At 46.5% G+C, this 27,932-nt stretch overlaps 1 protein-coding gene across 1 annotated transcript; it reads left to right on the forward strand.

Annotated features, from left to right (window-relative positions):
- On the forward strand, window positions 1–27,888 carry LOC134603632 (insulin receptor substrate 1-like). Its single transcript, XM_063449781.1, has 4 exons — window positions 1–2,652; window positions 9,085–9,377; window positions 16,775–18,611; window positions 26,283–27,888. Exons 1-4 carry the CDS (start codon window positions 2,328–2,330, stop codon window positions 26,288–26,290), a joined length of 2,463 nt encoding a protein of 820 aa, XP_063305851.1. The 5' UTR covers window positions 1–2,327; the 3' UTR covers window positions 26,291–27,888.
- Window positions 27,889–27,932: the final 44 nt, after the last annotated feature.

Consider the following 27,932-nt stretch of genomic DNA (forward strand, 5'->3'; position numbering starts at 1 on the left):
TTGGAGAAAACAAGTTTAGTTAGCTGGCTGTGTCCCCTCTATCTGCCCCCTCTCTCCCTCTGCAAACATGCACACAGCCTGGGCTTGTCCCATGCAATCTCCCCAGCAGGGCAGCCCTCCCCCAAACTAGAGCTGCATGCACAGCCTGCACCCTGCAGGAGGATTGGGAGTGCTCCCCAGAGCCAGCCTCTGCATGGAAGAGACAGAATGCATTGTTAAGCAGGTATTTGCTCCCCCCAGCCAGCAGTGAGCCTGCCAGCCCTATGTATAGGATTGTGGATGTGGCCAGGGAAAGCACATGGGCTGCTAATGGCTGGCTGGCCCCTGCATGCACAGCTCCCACTGGCTATTAAGGGCAAAGGACAGGGCTATTGCAACAGCTCCCAGTGCAAATAGTTCCTCTCTGGGCTCTGGGTGCTGGGGTAAGACATTATTGCCAACTTCAGGATACATTGTGTCTGCTGGCAGCAGTGGGAGCTGGTGGAGGGGGGGTTGGACATTGCTCAATGTCCCCAGCTCTGAATGTATAGGAATTGAATGCAAGCTTCCACCCAAGGAGAGGCCTGCCTGTCAATTCATTTTTACTGCAATTTGCATAAATCTTTAATTAGCTGCTAAATGGAACCGATTTACTACATTGCCACCTCTGTACTGTTTGCACAATGACCTGCTTGGCCACTCTGGGTCTGCAGGCATTGCATGCTAGCTAGAATTTGCAGAATTAGCAAAACTCCCAATATCTTAAACTTTTTTTTATTCTCCTGCAAGTATTCAGTCAGACTGCTTCTCCATGCAAACTGCAGCATTAGCCAACTATTCCGAAAAAAAATCCAAAGTTAGCTTGACTTCTACTTGACGTGCCACTGTGAACTAGTAAGGAAAGATAATGTATATCGCATACTCTCAGGTTAAGCCGAATCCTATATTTTTAACTATTTTTTGGGGGGAGATCGAGGTTTGATTTGTAGCCAAAATTACCCAGCACATAAGCCTTACAGATCTATGTGTAACTGGAAGATTATATTAATACATAGAATTTTATAAAACAGACCAGGTGTTATTACACAATACGGTTTTGTTGCAGTGAAATTGAAATATTGCCTTATTGCCGAGTGTTTTATTCTGTGAGTTTATTTGTTAATCTTTTCAATAATACTGCTGGTTTAATTATTCAAAATAAAAAGTATTGGCTATTTTTAAAAAGGGAGTAGAGATATTTCGCTTGAATTGAGAAAGTGCAGTTAATTTCTGAATATTTTCTTACACGTTTTCCAAAGACTAGAACCACCTTAGAGCCTGTTGAAATTATCGATTTATTTATCTTACTTTTCCATTTTACTTCTGTTTAGTATCTAAAAAGGTGACTGGCCCAGAGCGGTAAACAGAATTCTACCTTGAAATTGTGCCTTTTACTTTTAGGAAATCTTTTTTTGGGGGGGGGAACACAGATATTTGGTCGATCAGAATTCTATATTTTGCAAATAGGCAAATGCGTTGTATGACCAATCTGTCAAATTTAGCAAATCAAGCTGCCAGGCATTTTCTGTCCGATTTTTAAATCCTGGACAATACTAAACTTCAGTTCCCTATATCCAATTTTTCAGAATTTTTTAAAATTTTTTTATTATTTTGATATTTTTTTTTCTGCATGCATAAATCTGCTTTCCCTGCAGTCTTAGACGGACGCCTGGATTTTTTTTTTTTTTTATTTGTATTATTTTTATAATCTTTGAAACAGAGTGCATATTGTGGCCTCTAGTGGACCTACAGCACTAACATAAAATTAAACAAAATGGGACTTAATAATTTCAGCTCTCTGCTCCGGGCATGAAGATTTTAGTCTCATCAAAAAAGGAAAAAATGAATTGTACAACATAAAGGTTTTTGTTTTTGTTTTTTCCTTTGGAACCCAAGACCTCACACAATATGGACTCTTCTTTCTCAAATGATGGTGCATTGATTCAGGACTGAAAGTGATTGTATAGTATCAAGTAAGACATACCTTGGGACTAACCTCCTCTTTGGAGAATGTATTTTTAATTTCAGTAATATTCCTGCCTTTTTTCTGTAAACTGCAATCCCAAAAAAACTTTTCAGTTCCATTTCAAATTTATTTGTACATTTATTTTGTACGAAATAAAGACATTTTCTACACTAAGAGAACATTTGCTGCCCCCCTTTTAGACTGCCATGCATGCAGTTTTTTGGACTTTTTGTATTATTTTGAATTTTATGGGGGGAGTTTTTAGGTAACGATTTTTTTGGTCTGCTGCCCAGAGAGCTAAATACAAGCCAAACAGCCATAGACATTACAGAATATTTAGGGAATGGATGAAGTGAAGAAATCTGGCTATCTGCGAAAGCAGAAATCCATGCGCAGAAGGTACTTTGTCCTCCGCACTGCTGGTTCCAGAGGGCCCGCACGCCTAGAGTACTACGAGAACGAGAAGAAGTTCCGATTGGCTGAAGGCTCTGGGGTTCCGCGAGGTACGTTAATCTTGGAAGAAGCATTTGGGGTGAACAAACGGGCTGACGCGAAAAGGAAGCATCTGCTGGTTCTCTACACTCGTGATGGCGGCCTCACCGTTTCGGCAGAGGGAGAAGAGGAGCAGGAGGAATGGTACCGTGCCATCATGGAGCTGCAAGAGCAGGGTAAAACGAAATGTCATATAATGTGCATATTATCATATAAGGCGTTCTAGACTGTACTGTCATTTGTGCTGATTTGTCCACCCACATGGAAAGCAAAGACCAAAATAGCTGAGTTCGAATAATCTCAATCTGACTGCTGAGTTGGCATTTTTCTTATTTTGCTATTTTGTTTGGCCAAAAGTTTTGGTTTATGTAATAAGCGCTTCTAATGTGCATGTGAACTTTGTGTAACGTGTTAAAAAGGCAAAGAACCGATAAACGCAGTCATAAACTGCACCTGTCATGCCGAACATACCTTGAATCACTTTAAAGAGTGTAACATTTCATGTATGCATTGTGCCAGCAAATGGCTATATCAAGACTACCGGCATATTCACGAACGTGAGAATTCAAAGTTAATTTCAAATTTTACGTCAAAATAGCCCAACTGGAAACTTTCTCTGAAATGCGTTATGGTCTCAGTTTGGCTACTTTGTCCTTAAATTCACTTTGAATGCTCACTTTTTGTAAATAACTTTGATATTCTGTATTTTGGCCTTCCTGGGTTTTACTGCATTGCTATATGTACGCCAGTAAAGACTAACGTTATTTACTTTAACAAGTGAGAATTCAACATTTATTATTTAAAATTCATGGTCAATATAAATGAAATGAAAGCAGGTCATTTGTAAATTTTCGCTAGTTTGACCTTAAATGTCGGATTCTCTTTGCATTCACCTTGAATTTTTGCTTTATTAAATGAGCAGTCTCGCACCCCACAACTTGTAGTGTGGTGGTGAGACAGCCGCACATACAATCGGTTTACCCCACTCAGGGCGCAGTAATGTGCAACGTCTAAGGAGCTTTGAATATGATTGTGAAGGAGTTAAACGTTTGTGGAGTTTAGGAGCCAAAGAAATGTTGGAGCCGACCCTGTAATTTTTCCAAGCCCTGTCCGACGGAGATGCCATTCTTGGCGTTGTGTATAACACTCTTTCTTTAGACGCCAGTGGTGAGGTTTCTTTCTTTGAAGCCTGTATTATTGGGGTTTAGTTAATCCCACTAATAACATTCTCTGTATTAAAGTCATGTATCTCCCTGTGATCATCTGCTGATGGACAAAGTGAAATACGAATGGTTTGTCAGTAAAATAAAACGGAACTCCAGATTAGTTACGCTGTGAAAAATGATTGGCTTTGTCTTAGTGTTTGAGGCCTACAGAACAATATCAAGAACAGGATTTTTCCGGACCTTTGGTTTTGCACGAAAGTTCTCACCTCGCCTTTCACAACTAAACTGCTATATTTTCTTTATTATTAAAATAAGGGTTTTTAGTTTATATCCCATGTGAAGCTGTCAAGGCTGAGCTTGGAATATGATCTGAAATCAGTTTATTCCCGATGCCCACATGCATGGCATCCTATAACGAATGTCTGAGCATTTACCCACGCTCGTTCGGTGTAACGGGATAAGCCACAAACCACATTTCTGTGCTGGGTACTTGGTGGGGAGATGGTGGAATCTGCACCCAGAAGTGATGCATATACTAGTGTCGTGTACTTGCCTCCATTCTTCTATAGCCCATACTTGCCACCGTAGCACTGCTCGCCCCAGTAGCACTGTCACCACCTCAAACTTGATGGTTCCTCTGAAGATTGCAGCAATCTGAGAAGAGCGTGCAGTGGCGTGACGGGAATAGGGATGCCAAATCTACTATGGTTTTCTAAAAACAGATTGGGTTAGTTAATAAAGGGAATTTCAGATTTAAGGTCATCATAGCTTCACTGAAAACATTCTGTCCCCTATACCTTCAGTCCAGCTGCATTAGCCTTAGATTAGAAATTCACTTTGAAGTCTCACTATAGTAAATACCGTCATAATTTTTAATACACTGAACCCCAAACTGCAATGAGTTAAAAAAATAAATAAATCAGTGACGTTGTGCCATTTGAATTTCAAATCACTACATTCCAGTGTTTTTCTGTTGATGGGCAACAGGGGGAAAGTGCTGCCCTGCAGATGGTGCCATTCACGTGCCATCCCAGGATGCCTGCCCTGTAGTATGCAGCATTCACGTGCCACTCTAGAAATCCTGATAATACTTTAATTTCTCTCCTCTTGCATTTGAATAATTATTACTGCAAGGCAGAATTGTTGACAGGCTGCCCGTTAATATGCAGAGGTGCTGGTTGTGGTGGATAATCTGTCAGATCAGGCCACAGTAGATAAGAATGATAACTGGTAATGTGAGAGCCCTGTATAATGGCGCTGTGTGTAATGTGTATAATATCTGATCTGATTAAAGTATTAACCCAGCGCATGCAGGGATTTTTAACTCCATTTAAAGATTTGTTAAGGCCTGCTCGGAGGAACACAGCCATCCCCACGTTGTGCCAATTATTGTCACAATAACACAGCCTGTAAGGAGTCATGTGAACAAACAACATGTTCGCTTAGTGTTTGGGCTGCGTAGACAGCTGTGGCACGGGCCAAGATTGACTTGGACGGGCTCCCCGGCGCTCAGCGCACACTGAGTGTCTGGGCTGCAGGCTAGAAAGCATGGCTACTGACTGCTTATTAACAATAGCGTGAATGACATTGGCTGCTTTGTGTGATTCCGAGAAAATATGCTTAATGGCACAGCTTTCCTTTTCTCCCCATTCATCACTGAGTGTGTCTGCGCTGTACCTGTGCTGTGTATACATGGCATGGTGTAGTATTGTGTGTGAGGGGGAGGCTGGCACTGTCGCTGTCTGTGCTGTACCTGTGCTGTGTATACATGGCATGGTGTAGTATTGTGTGTGAGGGGAGGCTGGCACTGTCGCTGTCTGTGTTGTACCTGTGCTGTGTATACATGGCATGGTGTAGTAGTGTGTGAGGGGAGGCTGGCACTGCCGCTGTCTGTGCTGTACCTGTGCGGTGTATACATGGCATGGTGTAGTAGTGTGTGAGGGGGAGGTTGGAACTGTCGCTGTCTGTGCTGTACCTGTGCTGTGTATACATGGCATGGTGTAGTAGTGTGTGAGGGGAGGTTGGCACTGTCGCTGTCTGCGCTGTACCTGTGCTGTGTATACATGGCATGGTGTAGTAGTGTGTGAGGGCAGGCCGCTGTCTGCGCTGTACCTGTGCTCTGTATACATGGCATGGTGTAGTAGTGTTTGAGGGGAGGCTGGCACTGCCGCTGTCTGCGCTGTACCTGTGCTGTGTATACATGGCATGGTGTAGTAGTGTTTGAGGGGAGGCTGGCACTGCCGCTGTCTGCGCTGTACCTGTGCTGTGTATACATGGCATGGTGTAGTAGTGTGTGAGGGGAGGCTGGCACTGCCGCTGTCTGTGCTGTACCTGTGCTGTGTATACATGGCATGGTGTAGTAGTGTGTGAGGGGAGTCTGGCACTGCCGCTGTCTGTGCTGTACATGTGCTGTATATACATGGCATGGTGTAGTAGTGTGTGAGGGGAGGCTGACACTGCCGCTGTCTGTGCTGTATATACATGGCATGGTGTAGTAGTGTGTGAGGGGAGGATGGCACTGCCGCTGTCTGTGCTGTACCTGTGCGGTGTATACATGGCATGGTGTAGTAGTGTGTGAGGGGAGGCTGACACTGCCGCTGTCTGTGCTGTACCTGTGCTGTGTATACATGGCATGGTGTAGTATTGTGTGAGGGGGAGGCTGGCACTGCCGCTGTCTGTGCTTTACCATTGCTGTGTATACATGGCATGGTGTAGGAGTGTGTGAGGGGAGGATGGCACTGCCGCTGTCTGTGCTGTACCTGTGCTGTGTATACATGGCATGGTGTAGTAGTGTGTGAGGGGAGGATGGCACTGCCGCTGTCTGTGCTGTACCTGTGCTGTGTATACATGGCATGGTGTAGTAGAGAGTGAGAGGGGAGGCTGGCACTGCCGCTGTCTGCGCTGTACCTGTGCTGTGTATACATGGCTTGGTGTAGTAGTGTGTGAGGGGAGGCTGACACTGTCGCTGTCTGTGCTGTACCTGTGCTGTGTATACATGGCATGGTGTAGTAGTGTGTGAGGGGAGGCTGGCACTGCCGCTGTCTGTGCTGTACCTGTGCTGTGTATACATGGCATGGTGTAGGAGTGTGTGAGGGGAGGCTGGCACTGCTGCTGTCTGTGCTTTACCATTGCTGTGTATACATGGCATGGTGTAGGAGTGTGTGAGAGATGTGTTTTGTAAAGTTTACTGGTTTGGATCGCGGACAGGTGTGATATAACATATTTCAGGGTTCGGATCGCATTGTTACGCTTTGCTGTGAGCAACGTTTTGAGATGTCCTGGGGTAACAGGTCGTCCCCTCACACCCAGCAATCTCCTGAGAATGGCCAGTTTCAGCATTCGATATTGATAATGCTTCCGATCCGCCTCTGCTGGGATTTTCAGATCATCAGATTAATATTTTGCTCAGAGCGGTTGCTAATTGGCTGATTTACATGTTAAACACTTGTTTTACAAACCCCGAGGACCGAGATTTAAACCCTGTGAGATGTAAAGCGTTGAAAGTGCACACGCTCAGTCTTATTTCCATGTTCCGTGTGCGCTGATCTCAGGAGATTTCCCTGAAATATCTGTTTGCAATGTGCTGCGTCCTTCTTTTAATATAACAGGACATCACAGACTGCGTTCAGCGCACACGGAGGGGATATTGATTAAATATATAGAATGTGTTGCTGTATTTTTTAGTGTAATATAAATTGAATGGTTGATAGACACCCCATCAATTTTAAGGTGCGGCTCTCCTGCATGATCCACACCCTAATATCTCTAACTAGGCCCGAATCCTGACTCCTGGTTGCCAGGGTTACGGAGCTAGTTCACGGAAAAGGTGTGTTGCTATGGCTATACTGGCGTCACTGGCCTTGTTTTTCTGCAGAGGGTCTATATTAACTCCTTGCCTCTGGGTCCTTGCCTCCATCACTAGATAACGACAACCCTGGATGGCTCTTGGTGATGAGATTTGTATCAGGAGTCTGGCTCGCACTGCTTGACATGGCAAAGACCTGCATTAACCCCCTGTGCTTCTCTCACTGTGACTGTGTGGGGGGGGGGGGTGCTTAGCTCCTGCCTCTCCACCGAGGGTGACTTATCGCCCTAAGAATGGTCACGACAGATCTTTTTACAGTAGTATGGGAGAGAAACCTCCAGGTACCCTCATACCATGCCACATTTTGGCTGTCTAGCTCTCCTGCTAGCCACTCTGTGGCCATGCAAGTTAACCCCTTTGCGTAAGTGCAACCCCGCCTTCGGGAGCATGATTGGGTTGTCATTAACAAGCGTTCTGGGCTGGCTAATGGCAATTTTGATGCGTGGACACGGTTATTGGCGGTCACCTTATGCTCTCCGCCAGTGAATAAATGGCATAATCATCTGGCTTGCATCCTTAACCTGCCTAGAGAGGAGATCCGGCAAATGCTGCCCAAGAGTTAAAACTGTTGTAAAATGGCTTATCTCATTACCGGGTAAACCGCGCCAGGGTACTCCTAGCACCATAACCACTACTGCGGGGATGATGGTTGGAGTAGCTCTTTAATGTCTCTTTACAAACTATGTTTCTTCCAGGCATGCACGTACGTGTAAGTCATAAAAAGGATATACCTATGATCCTGTACTCTGAAGGTCGATTTCCTAATTGTAGGGGATGGTTGGAAGGCGGGTGGACAGTCACTGTCTTAGCAGGGTTGGCATGTATCTTCTGTAGGGAGAGCAGCGTGCCGCCGCCCTAAATTTTATTGTGCCATTCTCCAGTCTCCTCTTTACTTGCCAGTCTGCCTGCACTCCCTGCCCGCGTCGGGCCCCTTAGTAGGTCTCAGCCAGGAGCAGATACTGTGCAATGATACACGCACAGGGGGGTGAGACTGTACAAATCTGGGTTTTTGGCCCTCTGTTTCTCCTGGGGCTGAGGATTATTGGTCCTAAATTCGTAATGTCACGCTAGGTGCAGAGCTTTTGTATGTATAAGACGGAATTCAAATAGCGAGATAGATTAGGGACTGTAATAGAGGTATGGGGGGGGGGGAGGGGGGGGCTGAGCGAGAATCATGGGATTTTCTGCTCAGTGGAATAATAACTGATAATAATAATAGTAACTTTTTTCCAAACTCTTTGCTTTTCTGTTTTTACCCCGTTCTCTTTTTAGAATGTCCAGATTTTCTTTACACTTTACAGAGATAGTGTGGGGCTACTGATATGTGACAGAGAATCGATTTATTTCACATTAAATCATACAAAACCGGTTGGCTCCTTGATTTGTCTGCCTGGCTCCTGAATTCTTCAAACATTTGTCCACATTTTCCTCAGACATGAGATCTGTTTTCCCTGTGTATATGAGTAAAACGATTGTTTAATGCTTTTAGATGATTAGAAGTAAATCTATTTTGTAATGGAGGCAGTATTGTAATATAAAATCTATTAATTACTTTGTTGTATTTTCTCTTTTCTTAGCTCGAGCCTTGACGTTGTCTTCTTCAGAGTGTACTGTATGGCCAGGTCCACCCTTTCGAGAGGTATGGCAGGTCAGCTTGCGTCCCCGAGGTTTGGGGCAGACTCGCAACCTATCTGGGACATACCGGCTATGCCTCACCGAGCGTACCCTGAGCTTGCTTCGCTTGCGCTCGGACACGCCTTCCGTCACGCTCCAGCTAATGAATGTACGTCGCTGTGGTCATTCCGACAACTTCTTTTTCGTTGAGGTGGGACGATCGGCCGTCACTGGTCCTGGTGAGCTGTGGATGCAGGTAATGTGGTGGTCTTAAACATTCGATCATGGCACAAACTAAAACAAGGTCTTGAAATGTTATTAAACATATTTAGATGAGACTGCTGGTAACATTCGATTTCTATCTAATGTCTCGCCAACTCCTCGTGTACCGACTCTCTGAATTTCTTTGGTTTTCCTTTATAATATCAAAGTTTATTTTTCTTTGCTGGTGATTAAAATTAGCGCCTTTATTTTGTTAAACCGTAGGACGGGAGATCAGTGTCTATTTTCTCCTCTGTGCTGGTGGGAGCGGTATGTATCCTAAACCAACCACAGAAACTTTAAACTACAAATTTAACTCCTTGACGGCTGTAGGACGAGTCATTCCGTCCGAACGATAACTATAATGGGCTTTAAATTCCTATTAAAGTTATCACAAGTGTAAACAGGGTTAAATCCCTGCTCACACCACTCTCCCCAGGTATCAAAGGATCCCCCAGCCTGTTCCCAGCCAATTGGGACTGGTGCTGGGCTTTGCAAGCTGCCCAGCACCAATCTCTAATTCAGGGGTAGTCAACCTTTTAATACCTACCGCCCACTTTTGTATCTTTGTTGATGGTAAAATGTCCTTACCGCCCACCAGTGCCGCAGTAAGTAATTTTTTTTTATTATTTTTTTTTTTTTAATTCTTTATTTTTGCAGTGTATCATTATGTATACAATTGCAGGTAAACCTTGTAAAGTATAAAGCAAGTTAAAGCAATGGTGTAACATACAAGATCAGGAAAAAAATACACTTTTTTTTTTTTTATATTTATACATGACATGGTGGGTCAGTATGTGTCAAATGATTTTCCAGATAAGCTAAGGACAATTTAGTGGTTTCCAGTGACAAGATTATAAACGATTAATGATGCGGTGTCCCCCAGAAGTAGTAATCCTAAGACGTAGTCAGGCTAAGTCGCTAGTGTAAAGGGTAAGTAAAACATGAGGTATGCATGCTGAGTAAGTCGAGTTATAGCTACATGTTAGGTGCATTAGCAAGAGTTGTGGTTACAAGCACATAAGTAGTTGACCAGACTGGTTAAAATGCAAGCGTGCATGTACCTTAATGTGCCATAAAGTAACATCGCTTTAAAGATCAGTGATAGTGTCTGCCATAGGGTTAGCTTACGGTGCAATACATTGGCAGAGATCAAGGTTTGGGAACCCCTGGGCGCATTCTATCAGCGCGGCATCAATTAAAGAAGTATAACTGAGATAGGGTTGATATAGGCTTAGTGTGTGGCCATCATCAGTCATTTAATACACTCAGTCTCTGCATTGACAGTTATATTTACATGGCGTTGGCAGTCTATATGTCGACGGCTGTTGCCGGCTGTGGTTGTGCCTTCCAGATGTATATGTGGTATTGTCACCCGAGAGGCACCGAGGCAGGTCCCTCAGCCAGTGCCCTGTGCATGGGCGCGTCTCCTGTTTTCAGCGGTGGGCTCCCTGAAGGTGTCCCGGCCCTGGGGCTCTTCTCCAGCGGCAATCGGCAGGGTGTTCACCTGTGCTGTTCTCCGGTCTACAGCTGTAATGTGAAGGGGTGGGTGCGAGCTTCGCTGGACAATGGCTCTCAGAGCTGGTGAGTAGCTTTTGTGGGAAGCCAGCTTAGCGGTCTCGTTCTCTCGAGTGTAGGGGCCATTGTGGTCGCCCATGCAGTATGGCGTTGTTTCCCGCCCTAGGGCTTGGTGTTTGCAGGGTCTGGCTGCCTTTCTAGGTGCTTGTAGTGGATGCCTGTAATGGCGCCGCCTGGTTACTGGACGGATTCATGTGGCCACTAATTTCACTGCCAGATGGTAAGCCATTCCGCGATCTCTCAGCATTGACCAGAAGCTCGCACAGAGTCGATCGAAGTCCCCCAGGGGGTTCAAGGTTGATTGGGCTTCTGTGCTTCGCTGTTGGGGCCTTCGCTGGGCGGCCATCTTAGCTGCTTCCCAGTGACCCGGTGATTATTGGTGCTGTGCTGGCTCAGTAGGACAGTCACCTCTGTGTTGCAGTCGTTGCTTTAGGTGCCGGGATATCCCTCTCCGGCGGGGGGGGGGGAGGTGGAAGTATGCCGGGGAGACTTCCAGGTGAGTGGCTGCAGTCCCTCGCTTTGTCTGGGTAGGCCTCTGGTAGGCCTCGGGTCTATCCCCGGGTAGGAGCCTCCGATTACGGTCGGGATGCTTGGCTCTTGGTTCTACACTGTCAGGTCTCCCTTCTCCAGGTCGCCCAACCGTCGCTTTGGGTAGATTTTGCCCTGATTTTGGGTGTTTGAGAGCGATTATGCACGGAGCCCATATCCAGTGCGACCGCTCGGCATGGCCGCTTAGCTCCGCCCCCCACAGTAAGTAATTTTATAGCGCAAGTGCTTTTTTTTTTTTAAAATTCTTTATTTTTGCGGGTAGTCGTAAACATATCATGTTACATTGTGTGCAATAAAGGTTTTCAACATAGGTTACAGTTTGCAGTAAAAACAGCGTCACATGCATATTATACACCCAATTTTTATAGTAATTTTCCAACATGGATTCCTCTCAACTGTACTTTCGGCTAGGTCGGTTATTGACTGGAGGTTGCCGGTTATTCGCGTGTGCACCCTCAGTGTAGTCAGGTAAGGCTTTGTCTGGGGTTAACGTCGCTCAGGGCCCGTGGGTATTGAGCAGTACAATTTGTCAACTGGTAGGTAAGAACCTAGTCCACCCGTGGTGGTTAGCCTATGAGAAGTCGTGTCGGCTACGTTGGCTGTTATACGTGCCCTGCAATCACTCGTTTGCATACAAAGGGATGGGCACGTGCAATTAATGTGGGGGGGGGTAGGGGTAAGTAGCTGGTCATGGTGGCTGGCTTGTAACTTGCAGAGCCAGGTGTAGGGAGCTTTATTATATAGATTTATATATTCAAACCAATTGGAGATCTAAGTGAACTTTTCTAAATAATACAAAATATAAGATAAAACAAGACCATAAGTGGCAATATAAACAGCAGACGTTACACGTTTCAGGTAGGGGAGTCGGGTGTGCCCGTTCTTGTTCCCCTAGGCACAAATGGGCTGATGTATGCGACAGTCCATGAAGGGCGGGTGACCGCCGGGGCTGCCTCTGCTGGTAAGCGCAAGTGCTTTTTAAAAAAAAAAAAAAAAAATATATATATATATATATACATATATATATATATTTTTTTTTATTTATTTTTTTTTTTTTTAGAAAGGAGGGTTTAAAAAACAAAAAACAAAAAAAACATATGTACTTGTATGTATATGTATTTATCTATTTTATTTTAATTTTTTCTCTTTTCTATTCCATTTTTTTCTCTGTGTGTGTGTGTGTGTGTGTGTGTGTGTGTGTGTGAGAGGTGCAGTGTGCGCGAAGGGTGCAGTGTATTAGTGGTGCAGTGTGTGTGAGGGAGCAGTCTGTGTGCGTGTGTGAGGGGTGTAGTGTGCATAGGGTATATGCTGTATGTAGGTGAGAGATGTGAAAATCTTAATCTTAATGTCTCCCTCTCCATTTTTCTTATCTTTTACCAGAGGGGGGAAGACATACTGCTGCAAGCCCTGGTGGTCCAGTGGTGGCATGTCTGCTCCTTTGGCTGCAGGCTGACTCTCCTGTCCTCCTGCAAGCACAGCGCTGAATTAAAGCATTGACATTGTAACGTGCCGCAACGCTCCGACCAACCTGCTCATGGGAGGATCACAGAGCCTCCCAGGCCCTTCCCTCCCTCTGCTGGAATTAAGTGCCAGCGGCCCAGTGAGGGGGATCTTTCCTCACCAAGGCTGTCTCTGCATGGGCCAGCAAGAGAGAGGGCCTTGGTCCATAGCGATCGAGGCCCACCGGACATTTTCTACAGAACCCACCAGTTGGCAGTAGGGACCAGGTTGACTACCCATGCTCTAAATAATCGTCTGGAAGCCAGGCTTCATTCAGAATTGAAATGTGTAATTCTAAAAGCTGCCAGTAGATGGTGGCAACATACCACCAGCTAATGTGTTCTATATCAGAAATGATATTGGCAGTGGGTTACCGTTAGGGTTGGGGTTGGAGTTGGGGTAAGAGTAAGGTAGGGTTACAGGCAGTATTGGGTAAGGTTAATGTTTGGTATTAGTGTTCTAGATAGTGTAGGGTTGAATTTAAGGGTAAGATTAGGGTCGGCATTGGGTAATTGGTATGGTTGGTATAAGGTTAGCATTACGTTAGATCCTAAGTTTATTAGGCATTTAAAAATCAGGACTGTATACATTAATCGATTTTGAGTTCTTTTTAATTGGTTGCACTGAATGTGTAAAATATTTTTATTTCACCACATGGTAAGAGCTGGCGAGAGTTTAAAAAAAAAAAAAAAAAATAATTTTAGTTTTTTTAGGGACCATCCACCATCCACAATACCTGCATTTGGTCATTCTGTTTTACATTCTGGCAGCATTTCAGGAATCTGCACTCCTAAATATACCAGCAAATCCCTTCAAGATCACCTAGAAGTTGATATTTGACATTTTAAAATACAAAATTAAGCCCTGCGCTCAAACTTCCACTACTCCTAGACTGCAGCAAAGACTACAGTACACATCAGTCCCAATGCATACAATAAAAAACAAAGAAAATAGTTATTGGCACACTATCCCAAATCCCTGTGCACATGTTAAAGGAACACTATGTGTATTCCTGACCCTATAGCAGTGATGGCGAACCTTTTTGAGCCCGAGTGCCCAAACCGCAATACATGCCAACTTTTTTTCCCTCAAAGTGCCAACATGGCAATTAAACCTGAATATTGAGGTTTACGTTTAGAAAAAACTACTCGTACAGTTAACAACTTTTGTTTTAAAAGAACACAACAGAAAGTTACATTTATACAAATTTTAAATAATGATATAAATTAAGCTTATGTTTATTAGTATCTCCAACAAATGCAATACATACACAGTCTGCTGAACACATTCACACACCAACTGCTTAATACATATACACACACAGTCTGCTAAATACACACACAGTCTGCTAAATACACACACAGTCTGCTAAATACACACACAGTCTGCTAAATACACACACAGTCCGCTAAATACACACACAGTCCGCTAAATACACACACAGTCCGCTAAATACACACACAGTCCGCTAAATACACACACAGTCCGCTAAATACACACACAGTCCGCTAAATACACACACAGTCCGCTAAATACACACACAGTCCGCTAAATACACACACAGTCCGCTAAATACACACACAGTCCGCTAAATACACACACAGTCCGCTAAATACACACACAGTCCGCTAAATACACACACAGTCCGCTAAATACACACAGTCCGCTAAATACACACAGTCCGCTAAATACACACAGTCCGCTAAATACACACAGTCCGCTAAATACACACAGTCCGCTAAATACACACAGTCCGCTAAATACACACAGTCCGCTAAATACACACAGTCCGCTAAATACACACAGTCCGCTGAATACACACACAGTCCGCTGAATACACACACAGTCCGCTGAATACACACACAGTCCGCTGAATACACACACAGTCCGCTGAATACACACACAGTCCGCTGAATACACACACAGTCCGCTGAATACACACACAGTCCGCTGAATACACACACAGTCCGCTGAATACACACACAGTCTGCTGAATACACACACAGTCTGCTGAATACACACACAGTCTGCTGAATACACACACAGTCTGCTGAATACACACACAGTCTGCTGAATACACACACAGTCTGCTGAATACACACACAGTCTGCTGAATACACACACAGTCTGCTGAATACACACACAGTCTGCTGAATACACACACAGTCTGCTGAATACACACACAGTCCGCTGAATACACACACAGTCCGCTGAATACACACACAGTCCGCTGAATACACACACAGTCCGCTGAATACACACACAGTCCGCTGAATACACACACAGTCCGCTGAATACACACACAGTCCGCTGAATACACACACAGTCCGCTGAATACACACACACTGAATACATAAAGACTGCTGAGTACACACACACACTGAATACATAAAGACTGCTGAGTACACACACACACTGAATACATAAAGACTGCTGAGTACACACTGCTGAATACATAAAGACTGCTGAGTACAAACTGCTGAATACATAAAGACTGCTGAGTACAAACTGCTGAATACATAAAGACAGCTGAACACACACACATACTGCATTGAGTGGTGCAGTTTATGTGTTTGTGTGGGGTGCTGTGTGTGTGTGTGTGGGGTGCTGTGTGTGTGGGGGGGGTAGGGGGTGCTGTGTGTGTGGGGGGGGTAGGGGGTGCTTTGTGTGTGGGGAGTAGGTGGTGCTGTGTGTAGAGGGGTTAGGGGGGGAGGGGGTGCTGTGTGTGGGGGGGAGGGGGTGCTGTGTGTGGGGGGGGAGGGGGTGCTGTGTGTGGGGGGGGGAGGGGGTGCTGTGTGTGGGGGGTAGGGGGTGCTGTGTGTAGAGGGGTTAGGGGGGTAAGGGGGTGCTGTGTGTAGGGGGGGTAAGGGGGTGCTGTGTGTAGGGGGGGTAGGGGTGCTGTGTGTAGGGGGGTAGGGGGTGCTGTGGGTTAGGGGGTGCTGTGGGTAGGGGGGAGGAGTTGAAGATGCATAACATTAAAAAAAAAAAAAAATAAATAAACATATTAAATACATATTAAATCTTACCTTTGGTGAAGGGGAGGGGGGGGGAACACAGCCATCCCTGGTGGTCCGGTGGTGGAAAGTATGCAGGACAGGATGACAGGTCCTGCAGCTCTCCTGTCCTCCTGCGCGATGCTGTGTGGAGCGTTGCCATAGGTTCGCCATCACTGCCCTATAGTGTTTAAAAACTCAATTTGGTTCCCCTGCCCCCCACCCCGCACTCTCTAAATATAGTAAAATATAGTAACAAATAGGTGGCCATCATATTCTTCTTATAGATAGTGGAACAATGCTGTTTATTTCTTGATAGCATGCACATGCAATGCATGCATATACTAATTATTTAACCGGAGTAGTGTTTGTGATTGGGTTTTAGGAACCCGCCCTGTTTTAAGGTTAAAGTGACCAAGAGTCACTTTGGAAAAATTTATTTCTCAAGAGTGTCACGTACTTTAACACATTTCATGTACATTTATAAAAAAGAAATAAACCGTTCTGCCGAAGCTGTACAAGTCTTGACACAAATGGGCCGTAGATTTCTAGATCGCTGTGAGGCCCAAACTCTTTCAGTTTGTGTTTAATGCACTGGAAATGAATAAAATCTGTTGCCAACTTATCCTTGCATTAGAGGTTTAGAAGCACAACCCAGTAAAAAGTCCACAGGGTTTGCATTTTATATTATTACAAGATAGGAGCTTGAGACTCAAGTTTGTCCATTATGTGTGTGTTGTCATACTAATGACTAGTCTCCCTCATATTTTAGGTGGAAGACTCTGTTGTTGCTCAAAATATGCACGAAACCATTCTGGAGGCTATGAAATCCCTGAGTGAAGAATTTCGTCCACGCACCAAGAGTCAATCCCTCTCCTCCACTCCAATCACAGTTCCATCTCGCCGTCACCATCCAAACCCTCCCCCACCCAGCCAGGTGGGTTTTTCTCAGCGCTCTAAAGCTGAAGCAAACAGTGACAGTTCTCCTGCGCCAAAATGCCACTCTTCGCCTGGAAACCCGAGCCCTCCAGAGGAAGAGGAAGAAAAACGTCCACGAGTGGAAACAACTCGCACCTCTGCTGACTACGGATCTGCTTCATCAGATGAGTATGGCTCTAGCCCCAGCCTATTCGAGCCACAAGCTTTTCTACCGCCTTCTCCAGTGTCTGGAGAAACCAACTACATTTCAATGGCACAGAATAGGAGGAAATCTGTAGTTGCAGATCCTACTGCTGCCACCGGACCTGCTGAAGAGGAAGGAGGTAGAGTGGCACAGTTTGAAGAAGAGGAGAAGTATGCTATGATGGGCAAATGCGAACATAGAGAAGCCGGTTACATGCCCATGTTACCTGGTACCAGATGCCAAGATTACATGCCTATGACCCCCAATAGTATCTCACCACCTGCACCCGTGGAAACAGCTGGCTATGTTATGATGTCTCCTCTCGGCAGCTGTTCTCCTGAGACCGAGCGAGCCAGCTGGCTTCCCTCTGGGGAAATTTTTGTTGGCAGTGAGGATAGCCACTCTTCTGATTATATGAATATGTGGCCACTCAGCCGCTCGGCCTCCATCACCCCACCACCACATGAGTCCTCCTTTGAGAAAGCGTCAAGGGTCCCTACATCTTATCGTTCATTGCCTCGTTCATACAAGATGGATCCAACACATGCAGCCCACCACTCTGGCTCATCTTCTGACAGTCTGGAAGAGGCTGTTGGGGAAAAAATTCGCAGGCCTCTCAGTGTTTCTGTGGACTCATGGAGAACAAGCAGCCTGGCCAGGAACTATCGTAGACCACCAAGCCCTGGGGAGTATGTCCGAATTCACTTCAGTGCCAATCATGAAAAGACCACCTCTAAGGAAGCAGCCATTCATCAGAATGAATACATTGACATGGAAACACAGCATGCCCAAGCCCCCAATGGAGGTTACACAGAAATGGTTTTTGAACCTAAAATTAAACCAACATCTGGGAATGAATTGGGACAGTCCGTAAGGCGAGTTACAGAAAACCCCCTTTTCTCTATGCCTACTACAGAAACAAAGAGTAGACCTGCTATAGAAAAGGCTTTAATAGCAACATCAGCCTTGGAAAAATCTTTCAAACCCACTGCAGATATGACTTTTTGGCCTTCTGTGCCAATGGAAATGTGTTCTAATGCCAAATTGGGATCTGAGAATTCTACGGAGCATCCATTCGGGTTCATAGAAAAGGCCTTGGCAGTGCGTCCAAGCTCGGAGGATGGAGAGATAAGGTGTTTGGTTTCTGCTGTCACAGCATGTGGTCTCCACAAGGGGCAGGATCGCACAAAGTCAGCAAGGGCTGATCTACCTTCACGAATAAGGCACTGCTCCGATACCTCAAGCAGCGTGCCCTCCACCGCCTGCAATGGAAACCGCTCACCGGCACAGGAGTCTGGCCTCAATTATATTGATCTGGACCTGGCCAAAGATGGAGGTGCTCTGCCCTCTTCTGTGCTGGTGGGTCCAGCTGTGACGCAGCCAACAAAAAATGGACTGCTAGGAGCTATTCCTTGTAGCAACACGTATGCCAGCATCGACTTTCAGATGTCAGGAGAACTAAGAAGAGACAGCAGGGATGGAACAGGTATGGAGAAGCATGACACCTAGAGACATATGAGAAATTAGTGACCACTGCATGAAGGGCATGCCAAAAGAGTAGCAGGGCAGGATGGAGGTGCAGTGACAGAGCTGTGTGGGGTCGGTACAGGAATAGCAGAGAGAGCTGCAGGGCAGGATGGAGGTGCAGTGACAGAGCTGTGTGTGGGGTCAGTACAGGAATAGCAGAGAGAGCTGCAGGGCAGGATGGAGGTGCAGTGACAGAGCTGTGTGTGGGGTCAGTACAGGAATAGCAGAGAGAGCTGCAGGGCAGGATGGAGGTGCAGTGACAGAGCTGTGTGTGGGGTCAGTACAGGAATAGCAGAGAGAGCTGCAGGGCAGGATGGAGGTGCAGTAACAGAGCTGTGTGGGGGGTCAGTACAGGAATAGCAGAGAGGGCTGCAGGGCAGAATGGAGGTGTAGTAACAGAGCTGTGTGTGGGGTCAGTATGGAGGTGTAGTTACAGAGCTGTGTGTGGGGTCAGTACCGGAATAGCAGAGAGAGCTGCAGGGCAGGATGGAGGTGCAGTGACAGAGCTGTGTGTGGGGTCAGTACAGGAATAGCAGAGAGAGCTGCAGGGCAGGATGGAGGTGCAGTGACAGAGCTGTGTGTGGGGTCAGTACAGGAATAGCAGAGAGAGCTGCAGGGCAGGATGGAGGTGCAGTGACAGAGCTGTGTGTGGGGTCAGTACAGGAATAGCAGAGAGAGCTGCAGGGCAGGATGGAGGTGCAGTGACAGAGCTGTGTGTGGGGTCAGTACAGGAATAGCAGAGAGAGCTGCAGGGCAGGATGGAGGTGCAGTGACAGAGCTGTGTGTGGGGTCAGTACAGGAATAGCAGAGAGAGCTGCAGGGCAGGATGGAGGTACAGTGACAGAGCTGTGTGTGGGGTCAGTACAGGAATAGCAGAGAGAGCTGCAGGGCAGGATGGAGGTGCAGTGACAGAGCTGTGTGTGGGGTCAGTACAGGAATAGCAGAGAGAGCTGCAGGGCTGGATGGAGGTGCAATGACAGAGCTGTGTGTGGGGTCAGTACAGGAATAGCAGAGAGAGCTGCAGGGCAGGATGGAGGTGCAGTAACAGAGCTGTGTGGGGGGTCAGTACAGGAATAGCAGAGAGGGCTGCAGGGCAGAATGGAGGTGTAGTAACAGAGCTCTGTGTGGGGTCAGTATGGAGGTGTAGTTACAGAGCTGTGTGTGGGGTCAGTACAGGAATAGCAGAGAGAGCTGCAGGGCAGGATGGAGGTGCAGTGACAGAGCTGTGTGTGGGGTCAGTACAGGAATAGCAGAGAGAGCTGCAGGGCAGGATGGAGGTGCAGTGACAGAGCTGTGTGTGGGGTCAGTACAGGAATAGCAGAGAGAGCTGCAGGGCAGGATGGAGGTGCAGTGACAGAGCTGTGTGTGGGGTCAGTACAGGAATAGCAGAGAGAGCTGCAGGGCTGGATGGAGGTGCAATGACAGAGCTGTGTGTGGGGTCAGTACAGGAATAGCAGAGAGAGCTGCAGGGTTGGATGGAGGTGCAATGACAGAGCTGTGTGTGGGGTCAGTACGGGAATAGCAGAGAGAGCTGCAGGGCAGGATGGAGGTGCAGTGACAGAGCTGTGTGTGGGGTCAGTACAGGAATAGCAGAGAGAGCTGCAGGGCAGGATGGAGGTGCAGTGACAGAGCTGTGTGTGGGGTCAGTACAGGAATAGCAGAGAGAGCTGCAGGGCAGGATGGAGGTGCAGTGACAGAGCTGTGTGTGGGGTCAGTACAGGAATAGCAGAGAGAGATGCAGGGCAGGATGGAGGTGCAGTGACAGAGCTGTGTGTGGGGTCAGTACAGGAATAGCAGAGAGAGCTGCAGGGCAGGATGGAGGTGCAGTGACAGAGCTGTGTGTGGGGTCAGTACAGGAATAGCAGAGAGAGCTGCAGAGCAGGATGGAGGTGCAGTGACAGAGCTGTGTGGGGTGTCAGTACAGGACTAGCAGAGAGATCTGCAGGGGAGGATAGAGGTGTAGTGACAGAGCTGTGTGTGGGGTCAGTACAGGAATAGCAGAGAGAGCTGCAGGGCTGGATGGAGGTGCAATGACAGAGCTGTGTGTGGGGTCAGTACAGGAATAGCAGAGAGAGCTGCAGGGCTGGATGGAGGTGCAATGACAGAGCTGTGTGTGGGGTCAGTACAGGAATAGCAGAGAGAGCTGCAGGGCTGGGTGGAGGTGCAATGACAGAGCTGTGTGTGGGGTCAGTACAGGAATAGCAGAGAGAGCTGCAGGGCAGGATGGAGGTGCAGTGACAGAGCTGTGTGTGGGGTCAGTACAGGAATAGCAGAGAGAGCTGCAGGGCAGGATGGAGGTGTAGTGACAGAGCTGTGTGTGGGGTCAGTACAGGAATAGCAGAGAGCTGCAGGGTAGGATGGAGGTGTAGTGACAGAGCTGTGTGTGGGGTCAGTACAGGAATAGCAGAGAGAGCTGCAGGGCAGGATGGAGGGGTAGTGACAGAGCTGTGTGTGGGGTCAGTACAGGAATAGCAGAGAGAGCTGCAGGCCAGTGTGGAGGTATAGTGACAGAGCTGTGTGTGGGGTCAGTACAGGAATAGCAGAGAGAGCTGCAGGGCAGGATGGAGGTGCAGTGACAGAGCTGTGTGTGGGGTCAGTACAGGAATAGCAGAGAGAGCTGCAGGGCAGGATGGAGGTGCAGTGAGAGAGCTGTGTGTGGGGTCAGTACAGGAATAGCAGAGAGAGCTGCAGAGCAGGATGGAGGTATAGTGACAGAGCTGTATGTGGGGTCAGTACAGGAATAGCAGAGAGAGCTGCAGGGCAGGATGGAGGTGCAGTGACAGAGCTGTGTGTGGGGTCAGTACAGGAATAGCAGAGAGAGCTGCAGGGCAGGATGGAGGGGTAGTGACAGAGCTGTGTGTGGGGTCAGTACAGGAATAGCAGAGAGAGCTGCAGGGCAGGATGGAGGGGTAGTGACAGAGCTGTGTGTGGGGTCAGTACAGGAATAGCAGAGAGAGCTGCAGGGCAGGATGGAGGTATAGTGACAGAGCTGTGTGTGGGGTCAGTACAGGAATAGCAGAGAGAGAGCTGCAGGGCAGGATGGAGGTGCAGTGACAGAGCTGTGTGTGGGGTCAGTACAGGAATAGCAGAGAGAGCTGCAGGGCAGGATGGAGGTGTAGTGACAGAGCTGTGTGTGGGGTCAGAACAGGAATAGCAGAGAGAGCTGCAGGGCAGGATGGAGGTGCAGTGACAGAGCTGTGTGTGGGGTCAGTACAGGAATAGCAGAGAGAGCTGCAGGGCAGGATGGAGGTGCAGTGACAGGGCTGTGTGTGGGGTCAGTACAGGAATAGCAGAGAGAGCTGCAGGGCAGGATGGAGGTGCAATGACAGCTGTGTGTGGGGTCAGTACAGGAATAGCAGAGAGCTGCAGGGCAGGATGGAGGTGCAGTGACAGAGCTGTATGTGGGGTCAGTACAGGAATAGGGCAGGATGGAGGGGTAGTGACAGAGCTGTGTGTGGGGTCAGTACAGGAATAGCAGAGAGAGCTGCAGGGCAGGATGGAGGTGCAGTGACAGAGCTGTGTGTGGGGTCAGTACAGGAATAGCAGAGAGCTGCAGGGCAGGATGGTGGTGCAGTGACAGAGCTGTGTGGGGTCAGTACAGGAATAGCAGAGAGAGCTGCAGGGCAGGATGGTGGTGCAGTGACAGAGCTGTGTGTGGGGTCAGTACAGGAATAGCAGAGAGCTGCAGGGCAGGATGGAGGTGCAGTGACAGAGCTGTGTGTGGGGTCAGTACAGGAATAGCAGAGAGAGCTGCAGGGCAGGATGGAGGTGTAGTGACAGAGCTGTGTGTGGGGTCAGTACAGGAATAGCAGAGAGAGCTGCAGGGCAGGATGGGGTGCTGCGAGTACAGGCCGGTTAGGGCCCCGTTGGGGAGCTGCGAGCGTGGGCCGGTTAGGGCTCGTTGGGGAGCTGCGAGCGCGGTCCGGGTAGGGCCCTGTGGGGTATAAAATGTGTAGCTAGCCATTATTGATGTTTAATATTTGTGACTGTCGAGTGGTCTTATATCGAAAATTTAAAAACTTTTTTTTTTATAGTTTAAGGGGGATAATTAAACACATGGTGGTGGTGCCGGGGCCGATCCTGGGGTCACTGATGCCTGGTTGCAAGAATATTTTTGGTGTCCCCTCCCTTGTGGGTGTGGCTATATTGCTAGCTCCTCCCCTTTAGAAACACTTCTAACCACACCCATTTTCTATGGAAATCACTCCACCTCCAACCCAGGTCACATGTCACCCACCTCCTACAGTGCCAACTTTACCCCCGAAAAGCGTATTACTGCCATATTTGTGCCCAGCTTCCCAGTGCCAACTTTGTCCCAATATAGCTAATCAGTGCCATCTCTCTCTGTCCCAATATAGCTAATCAATGCCATCTCTCTCTCCCAATATGCTAATCAGTGCCATCTCTCTCCCAATATAGCTAATCAGTGCCATCTCTCTCCCAATATAGCTAATCAGTGCCATCTCTCCCAATATAGCTAATCAGTGCCATCTCTCTCCCATTATAGCTAATCAGTGCCATCTCTCTCTCCCAATATAGCTAATCAGTGCCATCTCTCTCTCCCAATATAGCTAATCAGTGCCATCTCTCTCTCCCAATATAGCTAATCAGTGCCATCTCTCTCTCCCAATATAGCTAATCAGTGCCATCTCTCTGTGCCAATATAGCTAATCAGTGCCATCTCTCTGTGCCAATATAGCTAATCAGTGCCATCTCTCTCTCCCAATATAGCTAATCAAATGCAAAGTGTGTGTGTTTATGCAGTGTGTGTGTGTTTGTGTAGTTTGTGTATAGTGAATGCAGAGTGTGTGTGTGTAAATAATGCAGTGTGTGTGTGTGTGTGTGTTTCTGTAGGTATGTATTTTGGGGGGAGGGGGTATTTATTTAAAAAAAAAAAAAAAAATTAAAATATTTATTATGTTTTTATTTATTTTAGTCCCCCCTCCCTGCTTAACTGGCCAGGGAGGGGGGATATAGTATTCCCTGGTGGTCCGGCGGCATGGACTGTGCAGTGGGGGCCCGCAGAAAGCTCTTACCTTCCCAGCAGGTGTCACCCACCTCCTACAGTGCCAACTTTACCCCCGAAAAGCGTATTACTGCCATATTTGTGCCCAGCTTCCCAGTGCCAACTTTGTCCCAATATAGCTAATCAGTGCCATCTCTCTCTGTCCCAATATAGCTAATCAATGCCATCTCTCTCTCCCAATATGCTAATCAGTGCCATCTCTCTCCCAATATAGCTAATCCGTGCCATCTCTCTCCCAATATAGCTAATCAGTGCCATCTCTCCCAATATAGCTAATCAGTGCCATCTCTCTCCCAATATAGCTAATTAGTGCCATCTCTCTCTCCCAATATAGCTAATCAGTGCCATCTCTCTCTCCCAATATAGCTAATCAGTGCCATCTCTCTCTCCCAATATAGCTAATCAGTGCCATCTCTCTCTCCCAATATAGCTAATCAGTGCCATCTCTCTGTGCCAATATAGCTAATCAGTGCCATCTCTCTCTCCCAATATAGCTAATCAAATGCAAAGTGTGTGTGTTTATGCAGTGTGTGTGTGTTTGTGTAGTTTGTGTATAGTGAATGCAGAGTGTGTGTGTGTGTGTGTAAATAATGCAGTGTGTGTGTGTGTGTGTGTGTTTCTGTAGGTATGTATTTTGGGGGGAGGGGGTATTTATTTAAAAAAAAAAAAAAAAATTAAAATATTTATTATGTTTTTATTTATTTTAGTCCCCCCTCCCTGCTTAACTGGCCAGGGAGGGGGGATATAGTATTCCCTGGTGGTCCGGCGGCATGGACTGTGCAGTGGGGGCCCGCAGAAAGCTCTTACCTTCCCAGCAGCTCCCTTCAGCTCCCCTGTGTAAATCTCTTGGACAGCGTGCCGCACGGAGCGTTGCCATGGTAACCCGTGGCAACGCTCTGACAGCCGCGGGACTCGTGAGATTTAAACAGGGAGCTGAAGGGAGCTGCTGGGAAGGTAAGTAAAAGCTTGCTGCGAGCCCCCCCAGGTCCTGGTATGTATTATCAGCAATATCAGTATCTCTATTGGCCGATACTGACGAAAACACCAAATATCGGCCGATAATATCGGCCAGAACGATAATCGCTCGTCCCTAGCAGTTATTGAATATTTGTATGAAATGTGTTAGTAAGTGCAATGTATTTGTAAGACGTGTGTGTGTATATATGAGTGTCTTTCACTGGACGTTATTGTGTGTGCATGCATTGTTGTTTTCAGCAGTATGTTTATTTTTCTAAATGTCCCTGTGTGACTTATCTCACCATTCTCTTCCACTTTTGGCTCTATCCCATCCCCAGGGACGTTGCTATGTGGACTATGGACTTTAACCCAAAAATACATTTGATAACCCCTCCTATAATTGAAATTAAGCTTGCCCAATACTCCACCTCAGGTGTACCGTAAAAAATAAAAATAAATGAAATGCTGCCCCTCCCTCCTCACCAAGGGCATGCACACAAAAACACAACCACATCCATTATGCTATGCAGTGTGTGTAGTGAATAGTGTCTGAATGTGTGCTGGGAATGCAGTGTGTGTCTGCGTCTGTGCAGGGGATGTGGTGTGTGTCTCTGTGTGTGTGTGTGTGTGCACGGGATGCAGTGTTTTCTTTTGGCCCCTCCCCTTCTTGTGCCCTCTTAGCCCCCTTCCCTCCTGTGCCATCTTTAGCCCCTTCCCCTCCTGTGCCCTTATGTAGCTCCCCTCCCTCCCCCCCCTTTATGGGTGCTCACCTTCCCGCCCAGCAAGCCTTCCAGGAGCTCTGAGGGCCTTCAGGCTGGAGGTTAGCGAGAGGGGCGGAGCCTACCCCCACAATGCGCCTCTACTCAGTGCCCAAGATCGGCTATGGTGGGGCCAATGACTATAGTAAGGACCTGTAGTCCTGCCTCCGTGTGTAGATCTGTGTTACAGTCAGGGTTGAGGGCATTTACAGGAACTTGCGATGGATATGCAGCTAATGTTTTTTTTTTTTCAAGAACAAAAAATGTGGTCAAACGTGTGGGGGGGAGGAATGACATTTCTTTGAACACATTGATGTTATAAATACAGTTTTTGTTTTTTTTCTGTTTAATGTGTTTTTTTTTTTTTTTAACTCCCCCACCCTCCGCTCTGTAGCCTGTCCATTAATGTCACCTGTTAGCCCAAATCCTGCCGTCTGATCCATCCCCCTCCCCTTACTTGTCATATTGATGACTGCACCAGATGGGAGGATTGAATTCCCAGCACAGCTGTGATGTCACAGGGTGTAATCTAATAATCTCTTGGAGTGCTTATATAATCCAAACCCCCCGCCCCCCTGCATTTCCTCCGTCCTAACAAATCCCTCTTATTCTAACCCCCCACCACATATTGGCTCCATCGTAACAAATCCCTCTTATTCTAACCCCCATATTGGCTCCATCATTACAAATCCCTCTTATTCTAACCCCTGTATCAGCTCCATCATTATCATCATTATTCTAACTCCCCCCCCCCCCCCCTTTCAGTTGTGGATGTCATTAGGGTACATGTGGTACATTATTGTAAACCCTCCGTGTGTTGGACATTCAATGTACTGTTTTCCTTGTAATGTAAGTCTTTATAATACTGCTTTTGTTTCCCTCTACCTAGAATGCTGAAATCCCGGCGTGTCCCATTCCCCGCCATCCCTTCAGCAAGCTTGTGGTGAGACACGGCACCGCGTGACGAACACCACGTGGAAGTGTCTGTCTATTTGCACTTGAAAATCTGCATGTTTTGCGCAACAGCAACTTTCCGATGGGTCTTTATTTAATAAAGTGCCTTTTACCCCATGACGTGCGATTCTGTAGCTAAACTAGGCCTCAAAAGCCTTCCTGTGAGTAATTCCCCAAATAATGGGTGTATGTAGAGGAAAATATTGGATCCCCGCTAAATCCAAGGATCGAAGCCAAAAGCTTTTTATAGAGGCTGTAGGGTAGCCACGTTCACACGTCCGTTATCATGTATGGTCAGCTTTTTATACTGTCAGGCTCCCTAATAAGTCTTAACCCTTCGTATACCAATTTCTGAAACGTTTATTATAGTGCAGTTTCACCTGGTAGTCGAAGGGTTACATGAGCTCTCGCTGAGCTTACCTTGCTAGGATGCTAATGCTTTTAAGATTTATACTAAATCTCAGTTATCAGGGAGAAATGCAATTGTGTCTTAAAAGGTACAAAATGGCCACCAAGCCAAAGCGGTACAAAAACAAACATCATGTGTCACTATGGTACAAAATGAAGACTTAGTCTCAAGTGGCTGTAAAAATGAAATGGTGCAACATTGTCTAAAAAATGTAAAAAAAAAAAAATATATATATGATATATATAAAAATATATATAAATATGTTTGTGGTGCTTTGTTTAATGGAAGATTTAAATCTGTGTTATTGAAATTCCAGCACTATAGCATACACTTTATTTTCAGGGAGCGTTGGTTTATTTTGTCATGCGACAGAGTTTTACCCTTTCTGCCCCTTTGAGGGGGACTTAAAATTTCAATTCCTCTCCCGCACCTCCCTGTTTTAGATGAATTCAACAAATTTTGAAAATAAGAGAAAAAGTAAAAAAAATTTAAATAAATTAAATAAAATGAAGTTTATTGAAACAAGATCTAATATATATTAGGAATGATACAAGTATTATTAAGGGATATAAGGTTGAATATACATTGGGTCTATAGGATACTGGCTGTAAGGACACCGCCCCCTCTGGAAGATGAGGGTATTGCACACAATTTGCTGTAGTCAGCACTAGCATGATACTCGGATTTTATTTTTTAATATTAAGAAATACTTGTGGGTTATTTTTTTTTTGCTTTTGTTCTGCTTTCCGTCATTTAAGGCATGTCTCTGCTCTGGCATAATAGTCAGAAATAAAATAGTATTTAAGACTATGTGAGCTGGTCTCCTCTCCCCCCCTCTTTGTATTGTGGGCGAGTTGAACATTCCAAAAATCTGATGGGGTGAGACGGACGGACTGATACAAATCTGAGCCAATGAGAATTCTCTGTTCCGTAAAGTTCCGTAATCATGGCATGTGGTTGGTTGCTGACCAGAGCTCCATCGCAACGCTAAGGACTAGACTTTTTTTTTTTTTTTGCAAAAAAGGCCTCACAAAATGGCGGCCGCTGCACCAGTTTTCTAACAGATCCCGACAAAACGGGAATTGTTGCATTGTATAAGCTATGTCTCAATAAAGTGTTTGAACGCCCTAAATGTTGTTAAACTTGTTTGTTTAATTACTAGATTGTGGTGAAAAA

Source organism: Pelobates fuscus, chromosome 3, assembly GCF_036172605.1.
Source record: "Pelobates fuscus isolate aPelFus1 chromosome 3, aPelFus1.pri, whole genome shotgun sequence".
Classification (NCBI taxonomy): Eukaryota; Metazoa; Chordata; class Amphibia; order Anura; family Pelobatidae; genus Pelobates; species Pelobates fuscus.